The 18,666-nt window shown below is 56.1% G+C and overlaps 2 protein-coding genes across 8 annotated transcripts in view; both read left to right on the forward strand.

Annotated features, from left to right (window-relative positions):
* Positions 1 to 6,325, forward strand: part of RNF213 (ring finger protein 213) — a 44,691-nt gene extending 38,366 nt beyond the window's left edge. For all 3 annotated transcript variants that reach the window (XM_088176424.1, XM_088176426.1, XM_088176425.1), the window contains 13 exons: positions 115 to 274; positions 558 to 738; positions 1,449 to 1,543; positions 1,832 to 2,083; positions 2,293 to 2,425; positions 3,032 to 3,115; positions 3,397 to 3,577; positions 3,688 to 3,889; positions 3,978 to 4,055; positions 4,338 to 4,535; positions 4,795 to 4,884; positions 4,982 to 5,160; positions 5,742 to 6,325. In XM_088176424.1, coding sequence (XP_088032550.1) covers positions 115 to 274; positions 558 to 738; positions 1,449 to 1,543; positions 1,832 to 2,083; positions 2,293 to 2,425; positions 3,032 to 3,115; positions 3,397 to 3,577; positions 3,688 to 3,889; positions 3,978 to 4,055; positions 4,338 to 4,535; positions 4,795 to 4,884; positions 4,982 to 5,160; positions 5,742 to 5,895 — 1,987 coding nt within the window. In that variant the 3' untranslated portion in view covers positions 5,896 to 6,325. The remainder of the gene's footprint in view (positions 1 to 114; positions 275 to 557; positions 739 to 1,448; positions 1,544 to 1,831; positions 2,084 to 2,292; positions 2,426 to 3,031; positions 3,116 to 3,396; positions 3,578 to 3,687; positions 3,890 to 3,977; positions 4,056 to 4,337; positions 4,536 to 4,794; positions 4,885 to 4,981; positions 5,161 to 5,741) is intronic.
* A 100-nt stretch (positions 6,326 to 6,425) lies between these two features.
* Positions 6,426 to 13,821, forward strand: ENDOV (endonuclease V). Of its 5 annotated transcripts, none has more exons than XR_015807838.1 (9): positions 6,426 to 6,490; positions 6,864 to 7,035; positions 7,911 to 8,045; positions 8,322 to 8,361; positions 8,450 to 8,562; positions 8,671 to 8,739; positions 9,287 to 9,527; positions 13,021 to 13,106; positions 13,597 to 13,821. XR_015807838.1 is itself a non-coding variant. In XM_088176679.1 (9 exons), exons 1-8 carry the CDS (start codon positions 6,453 to 6,455, stop codon positions 13,141 to 13,143), a joined length of 819 nt encoding a protein of 272 aa, XP_088032805.1. In that variant the 5' UTR covers positions 6,426 to 6,452; the 3' UTR covers positions 13,144 to 13,183; positions 13,597 to 13,821. The 5 variants fall into 5 exon arrangements, 4 of the variants coding, with proteins under 4 accessions (XP_088032805.1, XP_014742921.2, XP_088032806.1 ...); XM_088176679.1 differs by having other exon boundaries at positions 9,287 to 9,415; positions 13,021 to 13,183; XM_014887435.2 differs by having other exon boundaries at positions 9,287 to 9,415.
* The last annotated feature ends 4,845 nt before the right edge of the window (positions 13,822 to 18,666 follow it).

Here is an 18,666-nt window from a genome sequence, read left to right on the forward strand (position 1 = left end):
TTTATGGCATTCAAAGACATTATGGGTCAAAAAGGCATTGCTGGGTATCAGAGATGTCTTGTGTGGTTTTTGTCAAGGCAAAAAAAACCAAACCATATATGCCCTTTCCTCCAGGAGTTACGAAGACAGAACTCAAACTGGCCACATCCTTGGAGAGGTTGAGCACAGAAGGACTCTGGGACTGTCTGACAGGGGCGTGCCCCCCGTGGTCTTTGTGCTGCTCCGTTTGCTCACTCACCTGGCAATGCTGCTGGGAGCCTCCAGCGACCCTCAGGTACCTTCCAAAAAACATTTCCAAGTGGTCACACAAAATGTAGGGAAACCTTTGTACACTGCTGGTCCTTGCCATCATATTGCCAAGTGACCAGGGCAGTCTGTCAGGATGCAAACCCAAATTCCCTCTGTCCTTGCTCAGGAGGGGTTTTGGTCCATTCCTGCCCTGATGGGCCCGGGTGGCAGGAATCCCACAGGTGGGGGTGCCTGGCAGAACTGAGCTCTGTGTGCCTTGTGCTTCCCTGGATGATTTTGTGCTCAACTCTTGCCTTTGCTGTCTTTAGTCCCTGGGAAGGATGATCAAGCCAGCTGTGGATGATGTGGTGAGGTTCCTGCAGCAGCACATTCAGGAGGACTTGGCACAGATGACCAGGATTTTGGGGAAGAGTGTGGATGACACCATCAACATCGTGCATCTCGTGCTCAGCAGCCTCCTGCAGGCCCCCCAGCAGCAGCCAGGCCAGTGTAAGAAAAGCCACCTGCCCTGTCACACCTGAGGCTGTGTTTGAAGGACTGTGGCCATGCATAGACCCCTTCCAACAGCAGCAGCTGAGCTGAAAACAGAGAGTTTGAAGCTTCTTTCTTACTGTAGGGAGGGAAGAATTTTTGGCTGTTTGCTTCTTTCAGTCGAGTACATGGGGTTTGCAAGGTTTGGTGCAGTCAATAACTCTGAAAATGAATTATTGACAAAATAACCTCATGACAGATGGCAGAGCTTGCTGCTCTCCCAGCTCAGCAGCCCGTGCTGTGTGCAATCCCTGTTCTGTGCTGCCTCTCAAGGACTCCCAGAAGTTCTCTGGGAGGAGGGATGGCACAGTGGGGTTCATGGTGGGATCTGGAGTCACTGTGGCACAGAGGCATTTCTGTGTAAACAGCCCATATTTGGAGTGTGGGACAGCACCAGTCAGTGCTCCAAGCTTCAGTCTGTCATTGATCATGGTCTGACCTTGGACAACCTGTTCAATGCTTCTGGGCTATGAAGGAGTTGTACAAATGTCCCCAGCATTCACATGAGTGACTGGCTGAAGCTCCTGGAAACCTGGATCCCTGTGTGATGTTTGGGTGTCACTCTCCAGCTCAGTCAAGATACTCAGTTAACCTCTAGGACCTGTGAATCTGTGCTTTCTTTGCACTGAAATATTGCAGATTTAAGAGGTGAAATGTTCCTGTTGCAGGGCTGGTGCAGTTTGATGATGTTCTCTCCACCAAAGAGAAGAGAAACAAATGGGAACAAATTGTTGCAGACACAATTATTGTTCCTGAATTGAAGGTGAGAAATCTGCTGTACAGAGTCAGTAGCTGAGCAGTGTAAAATTCACTGGAAATCTGATGTGCTGTAATATCTGTGCTACATTTGTCACCTGACTATTCCTAAAACAAACCCATCCATGGCACAGCTGCAGGTTAAGGATTAACCACCCTTATTCTACCTGGGGAAATGGGGGTCTGAGACTGGAGTTGTTCTGGGATGAATTTGTATAGCTGGAAAAGCAGAAATGGCTTAGCTCAGCTGAAGGTATTACACAATATCCAATGATTTATTATTTTTTTAATGCAGGATTTGGATAAAAAGCTTGTGAAGTTAAACAGACGGATACAAGAGGATGAGAGAATCTCCTCCAACCCCATAGTGAAGATCGTGTATGGGGACCCAGCTGCATTCCTGTCCCAGCTGCCAAGGGACAGCCACATCCACCACTCCAGGATGTGGAGCTGCCGCAGGAGGGTCTCCGTGGAGAACCTGGGCCACGTTGTGCAGCAGAAGAATGCCAGGGACACTGTCCCTCTCCTCTGGAAGTTCCTGCAGAAGGTGGGGGTGGCTCAGGGATGTGAGCCTGGGATTGCCAGAACCACGTTTGGACTACCCAGTTTCTTTATTCTCAGTACTTGCTGTGATCTTGAGAATGAACATGGAATATATTGTTGTCTTTTAAACATTTAAGAAGTAATTCCATAAAAGTATTCCCAAGTGGTTTGTCCATGCACAGCCTTACCCACAGGTTCCCTTTCCTCTTCCAGGAAACTGAGCTGAGGCTGGTGAAATTCTTGCCAGAGATTCTGGCTCTGCAGAGAGATTTGGTGAAGCAATTCCAGAACACAGCAGAGATCAAACACTGCTCCATCAGGGAATTCCTCAGGGAGCCCCAGTCAGGTGAGCCAACTTTGCCAAAATTGTCATTAATGAAACAGAAAGTGCTGGATTGTTGAAAGTGAAGGGGAAAACTCACCTTTTCCTTTTAACTCTCACCTGAATGAGCTGCAGACCTGGGTAGGGTTGGAAAAGTTACCAGATGACTTTAAAGGGAGTTAAGTATAGGTTTTTTTATGAGGGGTGGGAGCTCTGTGCAGTGCAGCAGTGGTTCTGTTGGCATTTTAAGCTCAGGCCTAGAGCAGGGCTTGCCTAAAGAGTGGAATAAACGTCCTTCCCTTCCTTTCATGAAGTTTGTGGCAACTCCTTCAGTTGTATTTAAGTACAATTACTGATGTTTTTAAAGTACTTATGGAAAGGTACATGAAGGTCATGCAGAATCAGACCAAGGAGTAATCCATGCTTGTGGCCTGGCTAAGAGCAGACAATAATGGAAAAATAACGAACTGAGCAAATGGCTCTGATAGCTTTAGGAAGGTGTTTGGTGTCTGTTCAGTCTCTTGGGCAGTTGGAACAGTTGCCTGGAGTTCAGTGGTGTGCTCTGAAGATCCTTGTATTGGAGAGTTTCACCAGGAAAAGGTATTTAATGGATTTATCTTTGTTTCTCAGATGTGATGAGGGCCGTGTTAGAGAGGAGAGTGAATGTGTTTCTGTCTGTCTGGAACAAGCTGAGAAGGTCCCTGGACACCAATGGTGAGCAGCTTCTTCCCAGCCCTGCTCCTGCACTGCTCCTCGTTCTGAGTTCAGGTTCCTCCCATCACTGATGCTGAGGCATGTCCTCAAAACTGAGCTTGGCCATTGAATTTTAAGAATCTAGGTACAAGGGGAAGAATTTGTTTCCCTCTTGTAGTACTGTCACCTGAACTTGTTCCCTTTCGTGCTTGTCCCTAAAGCCGAGCTCAGCTTTTCTCGGGCTCGGTGCCTCCTCCTGCCCTGGCTCTGGGCCTCCTCAAACACTCCTGTCTGTATTTCAGGGGAAATTAAGCTGCCTAAAGGCTACTGTGATGCTGATCTGAGCGTGGACAGCAGGCTGGAGGTGCTGCTGCCGCGGCGGCGGGGGCTGGGGCTGTGCTCCACGGCGCTGGCCAGTTACCTCATCGGGCTGCACAACGACTTGGTGCACTCTGTGCACCGGCACACCAAGGAGGATGACAGGTGTGCTGCTCCTCCGCTCCTTGGGCTCTGCTGCATTTCCTGCTCCCTCTCGGCCAGCTCTGCTCCACAGAGGCCTGTCCCTCTGAGCAGAGCCCCTTGGCTCCCTGCAGGTACCTGATCAGCCCCTCGGAGGTGGCCGACCTGCACCTGATCAGTTACGAGGTGGAGAGGGACCTGATCCCTCTGATCCTGTCCAACTGCCAGTACAGCATGGAGAAGGGAGGGGAGACCTTGCAGGACTTTGATCTGGAGAGGATCCAGCAGCAAGTGATCAGCAAGTTCCTGCAGGGGAAGCCACTGATCACGCTGACGGTAGGACAGGCAGGGGCTGTGCAGCCAGGAGGGCGCTGGCAGCAGTGGTCCAGTGCTCACACCCATGGGCATCCTTCTCTCCTGACAGGGAATCCCCACCCTGGTGTACAGACACGACAGGAACTATGAGCAGCTGTTCAGTGATGTCAGGAGTAAGCTGGAGCAGGTGGGTTTCTGCACTGCAGGAAGCAGGGCAAGCATGAAATCCCTGCTTTTCCAAGGCTTTTCTGTCCCTTGCCTTGTCCTTGCAAAGGCTTGCCTGCTCATTTCTCAGCATGCATTGGTTACATGCAATCTGGCCTTGTGCTGTCAGTCAGGATTTACAAAGAAAAGGGAGATAGTTCAGCACTTCAGTTTCCTAAATCTGGGGATCTCCATGACTTGAGCAATTTAAACAGGAAAAGGAATGGCTCTAAAATCATATTAACTGTGAGTTTGTGGTTTTCAGAGTGCTCTTCCCAGTTCTGTGATGAACATGATCAGTGGGGAGCTGCAGTCCTACAGTGACGTGTGTGATGCTCTGTCCCTCACTGAGATCACCCTGGGCTTCCTGGCCATGGCTGGTGAGAATGCTGAGATGCTGCTGACTGAGTACATTGAGCAAGTCCTGCAGATGGGGGATCAGACAAACCCTCACGTGCTGCAGGTGAGTCCTGAGGGCAAAGCCCAGATCCCTACAGGATAAAATCTGCCCTGGTTTCTGCTAGAATCCAGCCTGTGTGACAGAGCCCTCTCTCTCTCCCAACTGCTTGTTGTGATATTAAAAACTGGATTATTGAGGGCAGATGGGCCCCACCCAGGCTAAGGGGCTGGATGAGCTGTGTGCTGAGCTCTCTCTGGGCAGGGCAGGCTGGGGAAAGGCTCCAAGGACATCCCTCACATGCACAGATGTCCTTCTCTTCCAGGCCCTCAGACGGTGCCAGCTCAAACACAGCCTGGCCCTGTGGCAGCTCCTGTGTGCCCACAAATCTGAGCAGCTGCTGCGCCTCGGCAGGGTATGGAACCCCCCTCACCCCATCTGACCTCATCTGTTCTGCTCTGCTCCTGCTCAAATGTGTGTGTGGGTTTTTCCTCCCCTTGCTGCATTTTTAGGATCCTTTTGCAGACATCAATCCAGACTACAAAGAAGAGCTCACCCCAGAGCTTGCCAAGGTCTTGCACACCTTCCTGGTCCACTCCAGGCTGGAAACCTTCCTGCAGGAGCTCCATGAAATGATCATCCTGAAGCTGAGACGTGTCCAAGCTGTGGAGGAATTCAAACCCATGTGGAGGTAGGAGTCACACACCCAAAGCCAACAATTGATGTTAACTGAAGCTTCCCTGCCTCTGAGCATGCACACAATGGGAACGTGTCCTTGGCAGCATGAGGAACAGCCACACTCATTTCTAGCAGGTGGCACTTCCATCTCACACAGGCTCTCTTGGGGATACTGCTGGAACACTCCAGGAGCTGCTGTCCAGGGCACAAACACAAGCACTTCTGCAGAGGCACTTGGATAAAATAACAACAGAATTACAAACTCATTAAGGCTGGAAAAAAAAAAAGCCAGGGATCATCAAGCCCAGCCTTCAGGGATAGGCACACTCAGCTCTGCACAGGCACAGCTCGGCCCCAGAGCTCAGCCCTGCCCTGCAGCCTCCCCTTGCTGGGCTCTGTTTAACCCTTCTCACTGCACATACACCTGTACAATGGTGGATATTGAGTATTTTGGGTGTGTTTAACCCTTCTCACTGCACATACACCTGTAAAACAGAGGATATTGAGTGTTTTGGGTGGTGCAGTGCACTCAGACTGTGGCACTTGTGGTTTGCTGTACCCCAGCTGTTAATGCTATTCTGCTCTGTCTTCCAGCCTGAAGGAATCACTCGTGCCTTACCTTGATGCCAAAGACCCTGAATTAGCTCTGGAGGTGGAGTACACATTCCCAGATGAGATTCTTCTGTCTCATGTCACTGGTACCTGGAAGGCAGCTGCTGTCTTCAAGCGAGAGCACAGGGAGAGTTAGGGCAGGACCTTGACAACACCCGCGATGGGGTTCTGGAATTTTGGGCATTTCTTTGGGGTCTTGCTGGTTGTTCTTTGGGTTTGGGGTTGTTGTTTTTACACCCGATGTGAAGAGTAGGAGGGTGAAATAGACCCAGCAACTCTGAGTGAACCCTGGATCGCCACAGCCCCAGAGCCACTGGAGGAACATGAAGGACTTTTTCTGCAAACCATTTTTACAAATCACGCAGGTGCCGTCGTGCTGGGAACAGGGTTTATGTTTCCAGCCTGCCCTTCTGCTGGCAGGGGCTGTCAGCACCGGCTGCAGACCCGGCTCCGGCCCGGGAGGAGGCAGCGCTGAGGGCCGGGGCTCGGGGCTCCTTCCCTGCCCTCAGCCCGCCCCGGGCCGGCTTCTCCCCGCTCCCGCTTCCCAATAAACTCGTTCAGCTCCCGCGGCTCTTCCTGGCTCTTTCCGCGATCGGGGCCGTGCTCGGGGCCGGTGTCGGGGCCGCCGTGCCGGAACGGCCGCGCTCGGCCGCGCTTTCCGGGGGACGGCGGCGCTGCGGGCCCGGTGCCGCCATGGCCGCGTCCCCTGCGCGGCAGCGCCGCTGGAAACGGTAACGGGGCTGGGGCTGGGACCGGACAGTGCCGCCGCTGGGAGCGGTAACGGGGCTGGGGATGGGACCGGACAGTGCCGCCGCTGGGAGCGGTAACGGGGCTGGGGCTGGGACCAGACAGTGCCGCCGCTGGGAGCGGTAACGGGGCTGGGGCTGGGACCGGACAGTGCCGCTGCTGGGAGCGGTAACGGGGCTGGGGCTGGGACCGGACAGTGCCGCCGCTGGGAGCGGTAACGGGGCTCGGTGCTCCCCACAAGGCCCGGGCACCCTCCGGAACAGCCCCCGGGACCCCATCCCCGGCTGGGCTCTGGGGCTCAGGGGAGCGGACGGGGCGGGTCCGTGCCGGGCTGGACGGGCTCTCCCGGTGCCGCAGGGAGCAGGCCCGGCTGAAGGACAGCGTGGTGGAGGAGGACACCGAGGAGTGGCAAAAGGATCCCCATTTCTCCGGGCTGCACAGAGTGGGAGGCGTGGATTTATCCTACATCAAGGGGGACGAGAGCCGTGCCTGCGCCTCCCTGGTCGTGCTCAGCTTCCCGGCTCTCGAGGTACCCCCGTCCCGGGCCGCGCCCCAACCACGGGGCTGCAGGGCAGCGGGAGGTGGGATAGCGGGGAGGAATTCTTCCCTGGCAGGTGGGCAGGCACAGGGTGCCCAGAGCAGCTGTGGCTGCCCCTGGATCCCTGGAAGTGTCCAAGGCTGGGTTGGAATAACCTGGGACGGTGGAAGGTGTCCCTGCCCATGGCAGGGCGTGGAATGGGATGGGCTTTAAGGTCACTCCCGGCCAAATAGCTCCGTGATTCTCTATGTGTTCAGCAAACCTTCCAATTATGTGTTCCCAAGAAAGATAAACAGAAAAAAAATACGTGTAAAGGTTTAGACAGAAGTTTAGGAAGGTGTGATGCAGGAGTCTTGTGGGATGGCTGGGATCTCCCCCAGGCTCCGGAGGAGCTGCAGTGCCTGTTTGGGGAGCCCGTGGGAGGCGATCTCAGTGCTCCAGTGCAGAGTCCTGTGTGTGAGCTCTTGCTGGGAATCAGCTGATAATATGGGCTGTGACATAGGAAAGCTTTTCCAAACCCGCCATGGATCTCACGCAGTCGTTTTACTTGAACTAATAAAAGATTTTTGGTCTCTTTCCCAGCTTTCAAAATGATATAAAAATTATCTTTAACTGTAAAAGCTCTAACAAGCAGAGAAATAAAGTTTGATGCTGCCTGCTGGGATTTTAATGATCTGTATCTCAAGTCCTGCTGTGATCTGCAGGGCAAGGCAGGAATCTTTGTGTTGTGCTGCCTTACACCTTTTCCCTTGCCCTGTCCCTGGGTTTAGAAGGGATGAGCAGAGGGCGTGGAGTGGAGGAGGAGCCTCTGGAGCATCCAGGGGCTCTCTGGCCGCACCGTGGGTTCCTGTGTGTGCCTGGCCCAGGTGCTGTACCAGGATTGCCGCATGGTGACCATCACTGCCCCGTACGTGGCCGGGTTCTTGGCCTTCCGGGAGGTGCCTGTCCTGGTGGAAGCTGTGCAGAGACTTCAGCAGGAGGAGCCCCAGCTCCAGCCTCAGGTGGGGTGTGTTTTGCTTGTCCTGAGTTGGGGCAGGAGCTGTGTTGGGGCATCCGTTGCCTTTCCTTGGGGAGCAGGGATGTGAGGCTGGGAGCAGCCAGGCCTCCCGTGGGCAGGGCACTGCCAGTCCCACACTGCTGCTGCTTTAGGGGCAGGCACAGGCAGCAGGAGCCTTACAGGGAGAGCTGAGAAACCAAGAGAGATTTCTCTTTCCTTGCTTGCTCCTTGGAGTGTTCTCAGTGCCAAGGAAATAACATTTCTGCTTTGGCTTTTTCAGGTGCTTCTGGTGGATGGGAATGGCCTTCTCCATCCCAGAGGTAGGCTGTTCCTGGAGAGCCCTGCTCTCGTGCTCCTTGGCATTCCTATTCCTGGTGTCCTGCAGCTACAGTGGCCCCTTGTTGGCAGGATTTGGCACAGCCTGTCACCTCGGAGTCCTGACAGACCTGCCGTGCATTGGCGTGGCCAAGAACCTCCTGCACGTGGATGGCTTGGTCAGGGATGAGCTGCACAGGGAGCAGGTTAGGCCAGGCTGGGCTTTGTTCCTGCTTTTTCATATTCCCAGGGAATTTGGACAGCCACATGCAATTGTGGGCTCATGAGCTGACCTTGTGTATGTTTACCCTTAGGTTCGTTCCCTGCAGAGGTCAGGAGAGACATTCCCACTGACTGGCACCTCGGGGAAGGTCCTGGGCATGGTAAGCTGTCACTTGGCACTCTGCACAGTGGGGCTGGCTCTGTGATCCTGGTCAGGAGGGCAGGTGTGAGCAGGTGACCAGTGACACTGCTGGCCCCTTCCTGAGAGCTCAGGTGGCTGCAGGGAGTTGGCAGCTCAAGTGCTGGGAGCATTCACGTCCGTGGCTGTGGCACCTGAGGTGCTCCAGCGGCCTGGATGGTGAGCTGCAGTCTGGGAGAGGTGCCAGTTCCCTGGCAGCTTCCCAGGATCAGTCTGGGAGCATCTGCTTCAGAGCAGAGCAGGAACAGGCAGCTGTGAGCCACTTCCTGTGTGTGCTGTCAGCCTGGACTGGCACAGCTCCCTGCATCCCAGAGCAGCCTCAGGCATTTGGGGAAGGGCCACGGGCGACAAACGGTGGGATGGAGAGGATGTCCAGGAGGGCTGGGAGCTGCAAACATGGAGCCACCCCCCCCAGCCGCGGGGTCTGGCTGGCTCCCAGTTCCACTGCCCCTCTGGGTGTGTTCACACGAGCCTCTCCAGTGCCCGACCTCTCCTTTCTGACTGCCCAGGTGCTGCGGAGCTACAACAACAGCTCCAAGCCCCTGTACGTGTCCGTGGGCCACCGCGTGAGCCTGGCCACGGCCGTGCGCCTGGTCACGGCCTGCTGCCGCTTCCGCATCCCGGAGCCCATCCGGCAGGTAGGCACCACACCTGGGCAGGTACAGCACCTCACCTGGGCAGGCACAGCACCACACCTGGGGCAGGTACAGCACCACACCTGGGGAAGGCACAGCACCACACCTGGGGCAGGTACAGCACCACACCTGGGCAGGTACGGCACCACACCTGGGGGAGGTACAGCACCACACCTGGGCAGGTACAGCACCTCACCTGGGGGAGGCACAGCACCACACCTGGCACAGGCACTGGGAGTGTTTGCCCAGCCCCGGGTTGTTCCAGGGCCTCGCTTTGCCCCTCCCGTGCTGGGCTGTGCCCCCAGCCCATGGTGCTGCTCACTGATCCTTGCAGCCCGTTGTGTCGCAGTGCCCGGCAGCGTTCCCAGCCCCAGCCTGACTGATTCCCTGCTCCCTCTCTGCGGGCAGCTCCTGCCATGCTGGTGTTCATCCCCAGGAGCTGGGAATGCAGTTTTCTCGGGCGTTTGGAGGCCAGCACAGCCCGCAGTGCTGCTCCTCTGGGCCTTTCCCGAGCCTCATGGAGCCACCAGCCAGCAGGTGACAGCACTGCATCACTGTCACCGAGCTGCAGCTGCCACCGAGGCTCAGCCTCGGCTGGTTTTAAATCGCAGCAGAACTTGGGGAAAGGCTCTGAAGAAGCTCAAAGCCTCTGGGACTTCTGGCCTGGCAAGTGCTTCCCTTCTCCCCGAGGTCATTCTGCTGTTGATGGCTCCACAGCCCAGAGCCAGGACTGACCCCAGGGCCTGCCTGGGTGTCCCTATCCCTAACACTGCCCTAGGACAGCCTTGGCATGGCTGCTGTGCCAGCCGGGTGGGGTCAGGGGTGTGCCCACCTGAGCAGCCCCCAGGGCAGTGTCCCAGAGCTGCAGTGTTCCCTGGAACTGAGACTCTACTTATAAACTGCCCCAAAATCTGAACTCCTTGGAGCAAAATAAGCCTTGGGGTGTCCGTAGCAGAGCTGCAGTTCCCAGTCTCAGCCCCAGTGCCTGGCAGACTGGAGGAGGCTGGTGGAGCTCCTTATGTAACCTGCTCCAGCCAGGGACAGATGCCTCTGCAGAGCTCCGAGCCAGCTCTGCAGCTCTGCGTGTTCAAAGGGAAAGGAGAAGCATTCCTTTTGGAAACAAAAAGGTGTCTTGGAGCTTGTCATCACCCTCAGTTCGCTTCCAGCCATTTCCAGGATTTGCTCATGTTCAGAGACTCTTGAAGTTCCCTATGACCTTTTTTCTTAGAGTGATGGAATGAATTATTGTCACTTTTCTTACAGAGGGATGAAAAGTCCAACAGGGGAGTGTGTTTATTCCAGAGGGATGGCAGGAGCTGAGGACACATAAACCTTCCCATGGGATTTGTCCCTGCAGCACTTCCTCTGTGTGGTGACTGCCACAGCTCTTGGCACAGGCAGAGCTGAAAGCCTCAGCTCTTGAGCACCTGCAGCTGCAGTTAGGAAGTAGGAAGCTGTGGACAATCCTGCCACGGGTGCCTGACGTGGCCTTTTTGCCATGGAACGTCTCCAGAAGTTGCAGACCTGGTAGAAGAAGTGCTTACAGATTTCCCAGTGTCAGGAGAGACCTGTGGCTCATCAGGTCCTGGTCTGGGAGTTCTGGCAGCCCTGGAAATGGAATGGTGTGTGAGGGCTCAGCTGCCCACAGCTCCCGAGGTTTGTGTGAGGGCACAGGTGCAGTGCAGCTGCTGTGGGAGCTCAGGCCTCTGCTTTAGGGGCTGTGGTGCTTCCCAGGAGTGCAGCATTATCCAGGCAGGGAGCAGGAAGGTTCCATTTGCATTCAGCCCACAGTGTGGCCGTGCTGCCAAGGAACTGTGGCTGTGGTGCAGATGAGAGAAGTGAGATCTCAGAGGAAGCAGAGGGATGAACTTCCCTTGTCACCTGCTATCAGTATTTACATCCTTCCACGTGCCACTGGCAGGCCCAGCCAGGAGAGCTGTGCTCCTGCTCAGGGCTGGTCCTTTGGAGCTCCCAGACAAGGCTTGGGGTAGGCAGGAGCTGCCATCCCAGAATAATCAGCACAGCACTCACCCTGTGTGGCCCTGGAACGGTCCCAGGCCCTGCTGGGAGAGCTGCCCTGGCCTGCTGACAGAGGTCAGACCCCTCCCTGGTGCTCTGCCTGCTCATTCCCGGGATCCCTGTGCCCAGCAGGGAAGCAGGAGCTGCTGGTGCCACTCTGCAGCTGCCAGGGATTGCACCAGGTCAGGCTCCTGCCTGGCTGCTCACCAAACTCCTGCTCACTTGCTGCTCCCTTCAGCTGCCCCTGGCCCTGAGCCAGGGCCTTTGGGCTGGCACAGCCTGGGGCTGCTCCAGGCCACCAGGAAAGGCAGTCACCCTCTGTGAAACACTGAACACTTGCCCTCAGAAGAATTGAGACAAGGCATCAGCATCTCCTCTGGGACTGCACATCAGTCACTGGTGTCCTGAGACTGCAGCTCCCTCCAAGCCTGCTGTGCACAGGGACCACCCTGGCCCCTCAGATAACAGGCAGGGCACCATTTCCACAGCCAGCACTCATCCCCTCTGAAAATAGCCCAAATCTGTGAGGATTATTGCAGGACAGTGATCCATCTTATTGATTAGCCCGTGCTTAATCACTGCCTTAAGCTGACTCCAGTGGTGTGTTGGGACTGAGCCCTGCCTGGGAACTGCCACCTCATCAAGCATTAGCTGATGTTCTCAGCAGAACATGGTTGGGGTTTTTCTTCCCTAGAAAAATGGTTGGTAGCTGTGCCTCCTGCTCCTTGGTGTCCCCTTGGGGACTATTGAGCAGCCTCCTTCCCTGGTTATAAAATCCATCACGTAATCGCTTATCCTGAAGAGTGATCAAAGTTATTTGTCAGTTCGGTTATGAAACTGTCCAATTATAGAGAGAAGGCAAAAAAATCTCCCAAACAAACCACCCCTTATGTAACTCTCTCCTTCTCAGCTGGCAGGAGGCTCTGCAGTTGTGGAGCAGGTTCCAGCAGCAGGCACAGCCTCCCCCGGGGGCTCGGGCTGAGGGGCTGGGGCCTGCCAGGGCTGCAGGAGGCTCCTCGGGAGCAGCACAGGGTGGGGAGCAGCAAATGCTTCAAGGACAGTCCCTGGGGATGTGTTAACCCAATTTCTGAGCTCGTCACCAGACACTGTGAAGCTTTTCCAGCTGGGAAGGTCACATCCTGCTTTGTAGGTGGGGAGAGACACTCTGCCTTTGAGGTGGGCACAGCAGCTGCTCGGAAATGGCACAGCAGTGCGCTGGGAAAGAAGTTTCTGAAGGAGAAAGACTTTGAAGGACTGTAAAAATCAACTGCCCGTCCTCAAAGTTGTCCAGGAGCCCAGGATGTTCTTGTGATGGCATCAAGGGTCTGCTGCTGGTGTTGTGCAGCACTAGGGGGCTGAGCAAACACCTCAGGGTGGGGGCAGGAGCACCCAGGGAATGCCCAGCAACATTTTCTAACAGTTCTGGGCTGTGGTTGGTGCTCTCCTTGCCCCAGGCTGTCGTGCCTGGCTGAGCCACCTCATCCTGGTGGGATGTACTGACAGCAGGGTGGATGGGGCACACTGGGACAACAGGAGGCCCCAGCCAGGCTGCTCAGCCCGTGCCCACTCCTTTCCCTCCTTGGTTCCAGGCTGACATCAGGTCCAGGGAGTACCTTCGGAAGCAGCTCTGTGCCCCCCTGGAGGTGCTGGAGGCTGCCCCTGCCAGCCCAGAGAGGTGGGTGTGTGGGCAAAGGGGATCTGCTGTGCCATGAGCTGCAGTAATGGCATTAAAGGTACAGCCAGGGTGACAAGGTGAGCTCAGTGAGGAGGGCAGGACATGTGCTGCCTCCAGGTGATTTCTGCTCCGTGTGGCCACGCTGCTTCCCACAGCCCTGAGCTGTCCTGAGTGTCCTGAGCTGGGGAAGGGCAGCAGGGATTTGGTCTTTTTTCAGCACTGGCCATAAGCAAAGCCCTAACACCCACAGGTGTGACCTGAGGCTGAACAGAAATACCTGCAGGGAGCTGAGTTTGGGCCCCGGGTCCTGGGGAGGGTCAGAGTCCCCCACTCTTACATAAGGTGGGCCAGTGGTGTCAGTTCAGGGCTAATTCCATGGCAGGGCCCCTGAGGTGCAGGAGCTCAAGCTCACCAAGTGCCAGTTGTTTGTGCCTGTTGGCTTCTACTTGTTTTAAAACTTACTTCCTACTTTCTCTTTTTTTGTTTCCAGCAGTAAAAAGGAGGCTGAATTGGAGGATTAATCTGAACGTGCAGAGCTCCTCTCCTGCACCAGGGCTGGGTCCTGCTGGATGCAGGAGCCCAGTGCCACCCTGAGGGACAGCTGTGCCAGGCTGTGTCCCACAGGACAGCACCAGCCACTGCTCAGGGAGAATCCTGAGCCATGAATTTCTCAGGGTTTGTTTTTAAGTATTGTTAAAATGTTTTTGTAAGCAAAGGCTCACGTGTAAGTTTGCAACACCTCGCTGGAGCCCTTGGGCAGCTGATTTACAGAGATGCTGAGGCATTTCCACTGCAGAGCCAGCCTGTGTCTCCTATCACACCTCTGTGGCACAGAGCCTTCCTTTCCTGCTGTTTTTGGAGCAGCTTCCCCCATTCCTGCAGCCTGGGCTCTCCCATTCCCTCTCCACATCCCTGGGGTGCAGCAGCCCTGTTCCAGCTCTTCCTGAAGGAAGGATCATCTCCGGAGAAAGGATGGGAGAAGCCATTTCCCTCCCAGGAGGATGGGGAGGAAGGGAGGGAGGTCACTGTTGGCACACAGAGCACTCCAGGTGCCCGGATCCCAGGCTGCAGTTCTGGCCCAGCCCCAGCTCGGCCTGAAGAGCAGAGCCCAGAGCTTCTGTGCCCAAATCATCCCTGACCCTCATCCAACCTGCAGGACCAAAGCTGCTCCCAAGGTGTGGGGTCCTGGCTGAGGTTGGCAGGTGGTTCCTGGCTGTTCCCAAGGAGCAGCAGGAGCAGAACGTGCTCTGTTCCACACCAGGGTTTGTCTGTGGGTGGTCAGACTGGCAGTGGAAACCACAGTGGAGGCTTTTCCTTTGATGCTGGGGCTGTGGGGGGCCAGGAGCTGCTGCCAGGCCAGGGGCAGAGGGAGCACTGGGCTGGTGCCTGGTGCTGGCTGTGGCAGGGGACAGGGTGGGGACAGCCCAGCTGAGGGGACACAGGGACAGCTGTGTCCCCTCCCTGCATGGACACAGAGCCTCCTGTGCCACAGCCTGTCCTGTGCCAAGGGAGCAGGGTGGGGACAGAGCCACAGCCAGCAGGGATCAGTTCATTCCTCATTCCAACCCCACACAAACCAGTGACTACTGTGGCCATGGGGACAGTCTCCTAAAGTGACAGAGTGGGTGGGGGACAGCTCCTTCCTGCACCTCAGGGCAGAACAGGGAAATCCATGTGGGTGTTCTGATTGCTTTGGCCTGTGCTGGGAGGTCCCAGGGTCATCCCTGTCTCGTCCCAAATTCTGGGTGGCACCACTCCCAATGCAGAGTGATCCCAGGTGTGCTGAGTGAAGCCCTAACCTGGCTTAGCTGTGCTGGGGGAGCCTCTGGGGGAGCAGCTCCTCCAGGCTGGCCCTGGCACAACAGGGGAACCTTCAGCACGTGGGACTGTGGCTTCTGCCCTCGGTGAGTGTCTGGGTTTATTTTCCATGTTTATAGCTGTGTTTTAATCCCTGATCTATTGGTGATGCTTTTTTGTGCTTCTAGTTGGTATTTGACGATGAGAGATTTGGGCTGGGCTGCTCAGGGCAGCCGAAGCTGTGGTTTGGGTGGAAGCTCAAGGAGGTGAGCCCAGCTCTGACAGGAGTGTGAGGCTGTGGCTGTTCAGGGTCTGTCACTGGGTGTTCCTGGGTTCTCAGGGATCAGGGTGTTTTGATCCATGGAGGGTCTGTGTGCTCAGCCTGTGAGAGATCCAGGGCTGGGGACACTGCTGTCCTTGGCTGGCCTGAGCCCCCCCCAGCTGCCTCTGCCCAGGGGTTGAGGGAAAATCAGGTTAAAAAAAAAAAAAAAATAACCGGCATAAAAATGGCTCTGCATCACTGCCCCAGCTTCCCTCTGGTTCTGAGCCCAGGTAAACTCAGATGACTCTGGATGAAGTCACCTGGGGAGCTCTGGGGGGAGGACGGTGCTGCAGTGCCCTGCTGGAGCCAGGGCTCTGTGCTCCTGGGTTTGGGGTTTGCCTGGGCTGAGGGATGCTGGCCCAGCTGCCCGAACTCGGGTGCTTAAAGGAAAGGACTAATCTCTGTGTTTGGTGTCTACTTGTGGCTCTTTGGACACAATAAGGGATTAACTTGGTCTTTATCTAATTGGTTTATAACCCTGGGCAGGGAAAATCTCTTTGTAATGCTTGAAACCTCTTAACAGAAACTCAGAGACTGGAGCTTGAGTGTCCTTTGAAATAAACTCATTCATGGCTTGTCTTTTTTAACTCTGTTGCTGGAAATCGACTTTTCTGGGTGTAAAGTTGTTGGGAATCAGAGGAAAATAGTTATTGCTGAGTGATTGTAAATCCTCCTGTTATCACCAGGGGGTTTCTCTTCACCATTTCCATCTGGGACAGGTTGGGAGTCTCTGGAGGTGTCTCGGGGCTCGGGCACCCCCAGCACTGCTGGGGAATGAGCTGCGGGGCTGGGGCAGGGATGTGATGGCTCCTGGGTGACAAACTGGGGCAGAACTGGGTTGGGGTTGGGTTTCCTGACTCCCAGGTGCCGAATGGTTCTGCTGCAGGTTCTCTGGATTGCCTCTCTCTGTTTTATTTGTTCATCTGGGGACCCAGGAGAAGGGACAGGAGATGCCTTAAGATGCGAATCTGTTTGTTCTGGGAGTTCTGAGGAAGTCTGGGTGAGCAGCTCCACCCCAGGTGTCTGAGGCTGGGTGGGATGAGTTCCCACCTCCGTGTCTGGAGCTTGTGGCAGTGTAGGTGCTGCCTGTGCAGTTCCAGCTCCTGTGACTCAGGGTTTGTATTTTGGGACACTCCTGCCGAGGATGGGGGAAGTGTTTCATTGGGATTTCCCCCCTCCCGGCCCCCACTTCTCATTCCTCTCCCGTTTGGCTTGGTTGGGTGGGTTTAGGAGGGGCTGTTTCCCTCCTGGTTCCCCAGACCAGGGCCAGCTGCAGGTCTGAGCCCCCCGTTCCCGGTTTGGTGTCTGTGGGGGTGGCTGGGGCAGCTGTGTCCCACGGATCTCGGAGCATTCCCCAGCTCTGACTCTAAATGGGGTTTTTAGTGTCGGTCCCTCCCGTGGCAGCTGAGGCCTCTTGGATGTGGTGGCTCCTGGGCAGAGCCTGGCTGTGCAGAGGGTCCTGGGCAACGTCACGGCTCCCTTGCAGGGCTTTTTGGTTTTTTGTGGTTTTTTTGTCCTTTTGTCCTTTTTTTTAATTATTATTATTTTTCCCATCCTTTTGTCCTATAAATAGTTCTCCACCCCAACTGCTCTTCCCGTTGTTGGTGTTGGTTGATCCTCCCTGATCCTCTCATCACAGCACCACCTCCCCCACCCCGGCTTTATTTTAAGGCCCCATTAATTAAGAGCAAATGAGTGGAATTTCTCTTGACAAGCAAATTAATAGCAAATGAGGTGATTATGAGCTGTGTCATTTGGGTGATGGAGCAGCTTGTGCAGGGCTCAGCCCAAGGCAAGGCAGCAAATCCGTGGGGCAGGAGATCTCTCCTGTTGGGGGGCTGGGACATGGAAGGTGCTCTCTTCCCCTCTTGGGCTACTGGGTGGAATTTTGGTAGCCAAGGAGCCACCGTGAGAGCCTGGGCTGGAGGAGGCAGAGCAGAGGTGCCGGGGATGACCCCGCTCGGGGGGTGCAGCCCCCGGGCCCAGCCAGGGATGCCCTGGGGGGTCCCACATGAGCTGAGTCCTTCCACGGGGCCACGCTGGGAGCGCCTTGTCCCCATCCTGGCAGCCCGATCGGCTTTGAACCCACAAGCCAAGGCTTGTGATTAATTCCTAGGCTGCCTCGGGGGCTCGGTGCGGGGTGTTTCCTTAGGAACGCGCTTTTTCCTGCTTTTCTTGGACGGGCTGCTTGGCACGCTGTGCCTCTGCCTGCAAAGCCCAGCTGGTCACGGCTCCAGCACGGATCCGGGGATTTGTTTGTGCTCGGGAGAGCCCCGAGCGCTGCGCTCCCGGCGTGGGAGGCTCCGGCGGCGGCTCCCGGCTCGTGTTGTGACTGGAGCTTCTGGGGAAGGAACAGCTCCTGACTGCGCTGGGGAGGAGGAGGAGGAGGAGGAGGAGGAGGAGATCAGCCGGGCCAGGGATGGAGAGGAAGGACAGGGAAGGGAGGAGAGGCGGTGCCGGGAGCCGGCTCTGCCCCTGTGCCATCATATGAGGGACAAATGTGCAGCAGCACTGCCCGCTAATAAAACACGCAGCGATTGCTGGGACAGTGTTTAGAGTCTGTGATAAATCCGGTGGCTTTGTAACTTGCTGGAGGGATGGTGGGCAGCACCGTGATTAAAGCGCTCTGATTAACACACAAACCTTGTTTGTAATGAGTGGGATTGGGAGGGTGTGGAAATCCAGCTGGCGTGTAATGAGGTTACTCCAACAAATTACTCGGATATCAATTACCCCGCGAGGTAAATGTCACCTGCCTTCTCTTTGTTTGCGGTAAACTGAGCTCCAATTAGCTCGATGTGGTTCTTGCTCGTGCCTGAACCAGGGCAGGGCAGCAGCCGGGCTCTGTGGCACCATCGGGGCCAGGGACACCCCAGTCCTTTGGGGAAACATCCCGGCCTCTCCCGGCGCTCCCTCTGAGCCCAGTCCCCTCTACAGCCCCCCGGTCAGGCAGGTCTGTGTGGTCCCGCCTCCGACTGCAGGCGGATAAATTCCATTTTGCTGGAAATTGGCTCCGTTCCCCTGGCGCGCCGCCGCTGTTCCCAATCCTCCTGCCCGGGATGAGGGGAAGGAGCTGCTCCCAAAACTGCGGTGGGAAAGAGGAGCAGAGCTGCAGCAGGAGGGCGGCGGGGACGGTGCCCCTGCTCCAGCCCTTAGGGAGGGCTCTGGATGTCGGGAGGGCGAGGCTGGGGGCCCGAGCAGCCCCGGGATCACCGGGATCCACCGGGACTGCTCTCCCAGCCCTGGATGCTTCCACAGAGCTCATGAATATTGATGGACCAACATATGGGGGCCTAGGGAGGGAGCAGAAGGAGCCGAAAGCGTTGCCAATTGTGGAGCGCAGCCCATCCCAAATCCGTGCCGGTCCCCGGGCATGGGGAGGATTTGGGGGGGCTGCTGTGAGCAGGGGGTGGGCACCATCACTGTGGCCACCTGGAGTCC

The sequence above is a fragment of the Sturnus vulgaris genome, chromosome 20, assembly GCF_052056855.1.
Source record: "Sturnus vulgaris isolate bStuVul1 chromosome 20, bStuVul1.hap1, whole genome shotgun sequence".
NCBI classification, from domain to species: domain Eukaryota; kingdom Metazoa; phylum Chordata; class Aves; order Passeriformes; family Sturnidae; genus Sturnus; species Sturnus vulgaris.